Source organism: Rattus rattus, chromosome 6, assembly GCF_011064425.1.
Source record: "Rattus rattus isolate New Zealand chromosome 6, Rrattus_CSIRO_v1, whole genome shotgun sequence".
Classification (NCBI taxonomy): Eukaryota; Metazoa; Chordata; class Mammalia; order Rodentia; family Muridae; genus Rattus; species Rattus rattus.
In genome coordinates this window covers 98576676-98585939 of record NC_046159.1, presented here as the reverse complement: position 1 = coordinate 98585939, position 9264 = coordinate 98576676, and the positions used below count along the sequence as shown (strand labels likewise).

At 37.4% G+C, this 9264-nt stretch overlaps 1 protein-coding gene across 1 annotated transcript; it reads right to left on the bottom strand.

Annotated features, from left to right (window-relative positions):
• Window positions 1–3051: 3051 nt before the first annotated feature.
• On the bottom strand, window positions 3052–7358 carry LOC116902875 (prolactin-inducible protein homolog). Its single transcript, XM_032905206.1, has 4 exons — window positions 7247–7358; window positions 6096–6198; window positions 3613–3724; window positions 3052–3333 (listed from the first exon to the last, which is right to left on the bottom strand). The coding sequence occupies exons 1-4, from the start codon at window positions 7339–7341 to the stop codon at window positions 3206–3208; spliced, it is 438 nt and encodes a 145-aa protein (XP_032761097.1). The 5' UTR covers window positions 7342–7358; the 3' UTR covers window positions 3052–3205.
• Window positions 7359–9264: the final 1906 nt, after the last annotated feature.

Sequence of the window (9264 nt, the reverse complement as noted above, 5' to 3'; positions counted from 1 at the left end):
TATTACGTATTACGGAATTGGAAAATATCATCCTGATGAAATTAACCCAACCACAGAAAAACACACATGGTATGCACTCATTGATAAGTGGCTATTAGCCCAAATGCTTGAATTACCCTAGATGCCTGGAACAAATGAAACTCAAGATGGATGATCAAAATGTGAATGCTTCACTCCTTCTTTAAAAGGGGAACAAGAATACCCTTGGCATGGAAGAGAGAGGCAAAGATTAAAACAGAGACTGCAGGCACACCCATTCAGAGCCCACATGTGGCCCATATATATACAACCACCCAATTAGACAAGATGGATTAGGTAAAAGAAGTGCAGGCCCGACAGGAGCCGGATGTGATCGGCTCCTGAGAGACACAGCCAAATAGCAAATACATGGGTGAATGCCAGCAACACCACTGAACTGAGCAGGACGTTGAAGGAATCAGAAAGAAGTGGAAGACTCTGAGACCCCTTATGAACAACAATGCCAAGCAACCAGAGCTTCCAGGGACTAAGCCACTACCTAAAGACTATGCATGGACCCCTGGACTCTGACCTCATATGTAGCAGTGAATATCCGAGTAAGAGCACCAGTGGAAGGGGAAGGCCTTGGTCCTGTTAAGACTGACCCCCCAGTGAACGTGATTGTGGGGGGGACGGGGAGAGGGGAAACACCTATAAAGAAGGGGAGGGGGAGGGATTAGGGGGATGTTTGCCCAGAAACCGGGAAAGGGAATAACACTCGAAATGTAAATAAGAAATACTCAAGTTAATAAAAAAATTAAAAACAAAAAAACGTAATGTCTCAGTCAATTAAAAAAAAAAGAGTCCATAAAATAAGCAAGAATGACCTTCTGCAGTTTAGATGGTAGGCTTCCAGTTTTTCATAATTCATTATATTCTTGGCTATAGGTTTGTATTTATCTGTAAATATGTAAATATCCCTTTCTTTTGAGTGCTTTCTGAAGTCTTTATAATTATAGATATTGAGCTATTTTGGAGGATTTTTTGACATTCACTAACATTGTCACAAAATATGTTCTCAGGATTTTTACATAGTAATAATATTTCTTTTTATGAATACAAATTTTGAACCACCTCACTCTTATGTGCGTATTAGTTTATGTGTATGTTGGTTTACATGGTATATTTATGTTTTTAATTTCTTCATGACTTTCATGTAGCCATGTTGATCTTTGTCAAAGGTTCTTTTTATTGGTTAATTGTAGGTGTACTGTTCTTTGGGAAAGACTTTCTCCTATTTCTACTACTCTCAGCATTCCTTAGTACCTTGTAGTTCTTGGCTTAGGCGAGAGGTCTTGTGATCTTTTCCATTCCAAGTTAACATGTTGATTGATTTCATGCGGGCTCAGGACATGTTTAGGCAGTTATGTCGGTGTGACTGATGGATGTATCTTCTGTCATTTCTTGGAGACAAAATCTCAAAGCAAATTTGTTGTTCCTCTGTTACTTACAATCTTCTCATCCTCTTTCTTCTTTGACCTCTGAGCCTGTGGTATAGGAGATGTGCTGTAGATGCATCTGTTGAGATCCTATGACACTAGTTAGCCCTAGAATAACTTGTCTAGTCATGGTGGATGTATTAGCCAGGGTTCTTTAGAGTCACAGATCTTATGGGTAGACTCTATACAGTAAGGGAATTTGTTATGATAACTTTCAGTCTGTAGTCCAACTCCCCAACGATGGTTGGCTATGAATGGAAATCCAAGGATCTAGTAGTTGCTCAGTCCCACCAGGCAAGCAGCTGAGGCAGAGCAAATCTTCCTTCTCCCAGTATCTTTATGTAGGTCTCCAGCAGAAGGCATGGTCCAGATTAAAGTGGTATACCAACATGTCTGGATCTGGGACTTACTTTGTCACAGATGACCTTGAGCTCAGAAATCTACTTGCCTTAGTCTCCTGGGATTCATAGCCACTATGCCATAAGATTTCCACACCAAAATCCAAGTTAGAATCTTGTATCTCTCAACCTGAAGAGCTGGATCACAGGTGAGCCTTCCAATTCTGGATTGTAGTTCATTCTAGTTATAATCAGGTTGACAAGCAGGAATAACCATTACTGTGAATGATGTTATTTTGTTCTTGCATTTAGTTTTCCAGTGTTTAGGGCAGAACTTCTGTATCTGCATGTACCATGGAGATTGGTTTATAGCTCTATTCAGTGGTAATATCTTTATCTGGCTTTACTATTTGCCAAGGATTTTAGAGATTCTCAATCTTCTAAGAAACAAAAGTATAATGCACAAATGTCTTCACATCGTAGCTGCTCACAAATGACTGTATCTGTTACTGGCTTTGCTCTTGAATCTAATTTGAAGAGAATACAGTATACCAGAATGAAAATAAAATAAACAAATAATCCTTGTTTGATAAACTGGAGCTTGTACATTTTTATTTAGGTCTAATGATATCAATAATTAGTAGTGAATGAGAAATGAGTAAAGTATTAAGGAAAGAATAGCAAATGAGTAAAGGAATAAGGAAGGAAAAGTGTACATGATAGAGGTATGAAATATACTAGAAAAATATATTATTTTAGGTAAACCTAACCCCTCCACAGACAGTACATCATGTTTCCAGGGTCCCTTTATTCAAACTTACACTTGGCATTACTCTAGTTGTTGAATTTTCCTTACTGTAAGAAATTCAGTTACAATATGTGAAATAAGTGAGCATTCAAATGCACCATAAGCTATGAATCTTTTTCTGAACAGTAGTTGAAAAGAAAGTTATGGATCAGATAGTTAAAAGGGACAGCTGGATATAGTTGAATAGTAATGGTAAAAGAACTTGAAATCCTTTCTCAGTTCTACTTTGAATTTTTAGTGTTACTCTGGAATCTGTTGCTCATCCTGACTTGGGAATTTCTCTTTTGTGCCAAGTGGAGAGAACCACTTCTGACCTCATTCATTAGAATTTATATGCTTATTATATTACTGTCATAAATGTGTCCCAGAAAAGAACAACAGTGTTAATGAAATCTTTGGCCCTAAGGCAAATAGAGCAGTATTTCATGGAGAAAAGATGCAAAAACTTCACTTTGAAGATATAGAAGTTTATTCATCACACCGATATTTTTCAGAGTTAATTTCATTGTAACCTATTTTTACTATAGAAACTGATATATGAAAAGAGTATGTACCCACCCAGGTACTTTAGTGCCATGGATCTATGGGAGATGTCTTCAAGTTCATGGTGTTACAAGGATTTTACTTGTAACTGTCTCAACATAAGAAGTTACTGGAAATATGTTTTCACCATCAGGACATATATTCTTATCTGGAACAACTTCTGCTTTGCCTTGTAAAACAGTATTTGCTACAGGAGAGAAAGTATAAGTATTAAATCATGAACTCCACATGGACCTCCTCTGAACCCTCTTCTGGATTTAGTGTACCCTGATTCTTATTTCTATATGCAAGGTATGGTTGCTGTTTGAACTCCCTTCCCTTAGTTTCAGTGTCTTCTGTCCCTCATTTCCTTTCAATCTGCTTTCTCATCACTATAGTCACTTCTTCCCTTTCTTTCTGGTATAACATATTTTCTTCCCACTTTGACACATCCTGGCACCCACTCTTAGGAAATATTACCACTTACCAGAGACATGAATGTCCCAAAAGAAGTTGTGTATAGTACAAATGCAAGCAGTGTAAGTTGCTTTAGCAGAAAGGTATTTGATGTTTGGATTGTCCTCAGTACTGATTTTTACCTAAGGAAATAAAGTGAGGAAGGGTTAAATGGTGTCAATATAGAAAAGGCAGCCTGTTATTGACCATTATGGAAAATAAGCAATTCACAGAGCATCTTAGGAATGGATGAGTATTTCCTCTTAGCTGTCAGGATAAACTAGATGCTTAGCATGACTTTGTGACTTATGTGCCACATTCAAATTTTGCCCCATTCAGTGTAGAAAGGAAAACCATGGATTTTTGTTGTGGTTGTGGTTTTTGTTGTTGTTGTTGTTATAATGAATAACTGAAATTCCAAAGATTTCAGTCTTGTGAGATATTGAATGTTTCCATCTAATGGAGTGAAGCTGCATGTGCATCTGCTGTTTTGTATTTTGGGAATGTGGCAACTGGGTATGTTTACCTCCAGTGGCAAACCAAACCATGGGCATCTCCTTGGCCTTTGTTGATAACTCAGGCCACAGACATTAACACAGAGTCCAGTGCAGCAGAATCACGAACTTGGACATGGCTGTTAACAGCAGCCAGGACCAGGAACTCACCATGGTCTCATCATATCTGCCCACTCCTCACCACTACTGAGTTTCCAGTTTGTGGGATACATTATTAAGCACTTTATTTCAGTAACTTAAGAGCCAAAAGATATTGTCGTTCTATGATACATAGGTCAATAATAGTTTTTCATCTAGTCTGAAGATGAAGTTCTCCAAATCAGAGTCAAAAGGGAGTGAACACACCTTTCAAGAACCAAGGAGATTATTAATGGAGGAGACACATTTCTATTCTGCTGTGGTAAAATGAGTATGAAAAGGCTAATAAGCTGACATAGTTTATAATCCAAACTCTCTGACTTTAGTAATCTACCTATGATATACAGTACATGTTACACTGACGTTTTCCTGTCCTGGTGTGATGAAAGCATTGATAGGGTATCCTTTGCATGAATGTCTCGATCTTTGTGCTTTCTAGTCAAAGGTATGATTTTAGACTTTAAACACCTTTGTTGTACAAATAAAAGCAGTCCCTGCTTGAAAATTATTGGATGCTTAATATTTAGACATTGTTTTTTATCAGTCCAAGGCTGTAAATCTTTTAGTTAATGGTCAGAAGTAAGAAATTACTTTTAAATGGGTTAAGCAATCTACTGTGTTAAAAACTGAAAGCAGAGAACTTTGGGGGTATCTGACAATACCAAAGCCAAAAGTATTTCTAACATCATTTTTGTTTGGGTATTAGGGACTGTTATTTTGCTATTATGGCTTTTGATATCACAAACATTCCCTTCTTTTCTGTAATGATTCATTAGCTCAACTTTCTTTTTTTTCTTCTTTATTAACTTGAGTATTTCTTATTTACATTTTGATTGTTATTCCCTTTCCGGGTTTCCAGGCCAACATCCCCCTAACCCCTCCCCCTCCCCTTCTACATGGGTGTTCCCCTCCACATCCTCCCCCCCATTACCACCCTCCCCCCAACAATCACGTTCACTGGGGGTTCAGTCTTGGCAGGACCAAGGGCTTCCCCTTCCATTGATGTTCTTACTAGACTATGTATTTGAGGGAGTATGTGTATTTGATGTTCACAAAGACCAGATTTTTGTCAGATACCATGGTTTAGGAGATAAATGCCTGAGTAACCCAGGTATTTCACATCCATACATGAGGTCAACTCCAGTTTGGAATCTATGAAACTGCACCAAGTGCGCTTAACTCATGAACCATGTATCCAACCCTCAAAACATTTTTATACTTCTTTTCTAATAAACAAAAGATATGTTTGAAGAATTGGTAAAGAAATTGAGCAGGAGATAAAGAGCTGGGAACAACTGAGGAAGAAAGTGGACCTAGGAATGAAGGTGGAGACAATGGTGTATTTTTGCTTATTGGGGGCAATGTAAGTCCTCACATTGAGGGACACTGCACAGTCTCCTCACTCCTATATTTCTTATACCTGACAAAGCATGTTGATCTGTACCTTCTTGTAGCTCCATAATTAATGCATGGCATGGAGTCAAGAGGTGAGTAGAGGTAGGAATGTAAGTTAGGAATATGTGTTTCTTTTTCACTGCTACTAAGTCATATTTATCTTTGATTCATTGGCATTTTTCTTGAATTTTCACTCACCCCATAATTTGTTATTCTAAAATTTTATCTAGGTTCTTTGTAAAGTTGCTTATCCCTGTCTCACCAATGTCCTTCACAGCCCAATCACTTTACTTAGAAGTAAATACAAATAAAATTTGTAACACATACATTTATAACACAATTTCCCTTAGTTTCAAATCTATGCACACAGAAAACATAAAAGGGCAACACTTAGCACAATATTACATCACTGAAATTTTTTATTATAATACTTCTCTTTCATGTTAGCTCCCAATTATTCACTTACCACCATGCATTTATCCACTTTATTTGTAACTGTGAGTGTAACTGTAAATTCATTTGCCTTGTTTATCGAAGAAACTTTCAAATTTAGTGAAAGTAGATTGTTCCTGTTTCAGTAGAGAAACAAAAACACAAAATCACATAAAAGTCAAAGACTCACGTGTTCTTATATGGACAGGCAGACAGAGCTTTAGGGGTCAAGTGTCAGAAAGATGCTTGCAAATCTCAACACTTTACTTTGGAAGGATTTCTTCCAAAGTATTCCATGTTTCTAACCAGCACACACATACAACATGATGAAGCTAATGAAGACAAGAATAGAAGGTTGCAGTCCTGGTCACTGGGTGAGTGTGGGAAACTGGGATGGCAAAGCTACATTCTCTTTTTTGTCACCACTCATCATTCCAGGTTAGAGACTTAGGATTTTACAGTTTACGTTGGTGCACTCACCTTTCTGTTTTCCTTCTACAATTATCTAAAATTCTCCGAAGGTCTCTTCCTTTGAAGAGCAGAACTTGAAGAAGAATAGCATTGGAATCTAATATTTCTTTGCTACTCTATAGACTTAGACAATATATTTATCACACAAGAAATCACATGCAGAGAAATGGGTCTAAAAAAAGCAGGGTACCCTATAACATTTCTTTCTTTTGTTTAAACAAATCTCCAGGTATGGTTAACAGTGTCCAGCATACTGGAGTTGATGAAGACATAGCATTCATTGAATAATTTAGATAACTTTTATGGATAATTTATTAGTTTTGTTTTTGTTATTTGAGGCAAGATATTCTAGTCCATCTTCTGGAAGTCTTGAACATTCAGTTCTTTGCTTTTACAGACCAACTTTAGAATTAGAGATGAATTATATCCTATCCATAACTAATCCCCCAAATATGGGAAAAGCTCACCTCTCTTCTCTTATTGTCAAGTTGATGAAAGTGGTGATTGTATGATCTACATAGAAAAGCCAGGTTAAACAAAATATTTTGATCATCACCCAGCCATTGGTATCAGTGCATAGGCTTGAGAAGCTACATATTGTCTCAGAGTTTAGAAAAGTGATATCAGAACCACAAATCATGAGAATCCAATATGTTCTCCCTTTACGTAGGAACATATTTCTTAGAAGGTGGTGAAGAAAAAGTAGTGCCTTACCTATTATCCTGACCAGAGGCAATCTCCAGAATTAAGCACAGAATCAGGACATGTATAACAGCTTGGGGCTGGTAGAGAATTTGAAGAGAAGCCATCCTATAAGATACTTGTGAGCCTTGGCCATCTGAAGCCCAGATGTCTCCTTTTATTTGCATCAGGAAGACAGTGAAACGGATGGGCAGGTCTATTCACACAATGGCATAGTATGTTATAATCCCTCCCACTACCATCCTGTTTGTTCTTCTGCAACAAGAGTGAGTATCCAGCTGGAACTTCAAAATGGATTATATTTAATAAGAAATGAGATTTTCTCCTTTGTCAGAATGAGATTAGAATATTCTTAGATTATTATTTTTTTTTTTTTTTTGGTTCTTTTTTTTTCGGAGCTGGGGACCGAACCCAGGGCCTTGCGCTTCCTAGGCAAGCGCTCTACCACTGAGCTAAATCCCCAACCCATATTCTTAGATTATTAGGGTAGACCCAGTTCCAATTAGTCTAAGCAATATCTGTTCTTTTCTAACCTTTGGTTCTTAACCTGCTCTTACTGTGGAGATATGTAAACTTCGATCACCTCTCTTTTTCTTATGAATACCATGCTTCACCTCTCTGATAATACTCAAAATTATTCTACAGTTGATTAATGACTCAGTGTAATGTTATTACTCAACTACTCTAATTAGGTTTCATAGGTACAGTGATCTTCTGTAGAAAATGATGGACATTCTTTGCATACAGAGAAGGTTTCTGGAAAATTCAAAGCATATATTTAGAACATGAGACTAGGGGTTACAAATATAGTCAATATAATTTTAACCATATTATCAGAGGGGAAGATCTTGGATACCTTCACTTTATGTGTGTCTTAGTCAGGCTTTCTATTCCTGCAAAAAACATAATGACCAAGAAGCAATTTGGGGAGGAAAGGGTTTATTCAGCTTATACTTCCACATTGCTGTTTGTCACAAAAGAAAGTCAGGACAGTAACTCACACAAGGCAGGAACTTAGAGGCATGAGTGGGTGCAGAAGCTATGGAGGAATGCTGCTTATTGGCTTTCTTACCTCACAATCCAGCATGTCTACTCTTTTATATTTCTCCTCGAAATATAGTGCCAAGGTTAAAAGCTCTAGAGATGATTTATTGTGTCAGGTGGCATCTGCTCCATATACTATTTATTTTATTAGTGTTGGCTTTGGACTAGGAGCGGTTACTGTCAAACAACAGATGCCATGCTACCCTACATTTTTTTCCTCTTGAATAAACCTATTAAATGAACTACCTCACTTCTCCTTCCCGTACATTCATTTTTATGTAAATATTGTAAGTCTTCTTTCTCTTTGTTGTTTGTGAACCTTAAATAGGTCAAAGAATTAGCTCTGTATTTCATTGGTTCCTTATAATTTTAAAAGTTTCTTTTGCATGAACTTCAGGAAATTGGAGAAGATTATGTTATCAACAAGCAGGTATTGTGCAGAGGTTAGATCCTGGGAAAAAGTACCAGGAGATCAGAAGATAAAGAGGATAAAAATGAATGTTCGGGAAGGAGAAGTGAGGTAGTTCATTTAATAGGTTTATTCACGAGGAAAAAAATTTAGGGTAGCATGGAATCTGTTGTTTGACAGTAACCGCTCCTAGTCCTAATCAAACAATGTTGTCCCAGGGGAATACAGAATATCTTAAGAACATAATAGGACGAGTCTTGGGACAGATAGCTATAGTGCCCTTCATTTCAAACAGTTGGGTTCTCAAGATCCCTGCATTTATATCCAGGCCTCATGGAAGAGCTCCCAAAGCCCTGCCAAGTATGTTCCTGTTTTTGAGAAGGAGGTATGGTTCCTTCCTGGTACAACGGGGCATCAGAGAAAGCCTCAGTTAACCAGATCTGCTCTCAACAGTAGATAAGCTAGAGTAACTGAGAGTGAAACATAATCACAGTATAGTATGTACTTGTGTACAAAAACCTGTCACCTTATTCATCCTCAGCAACTATTTTTCATAAAAGACAAATAATATCTTAAC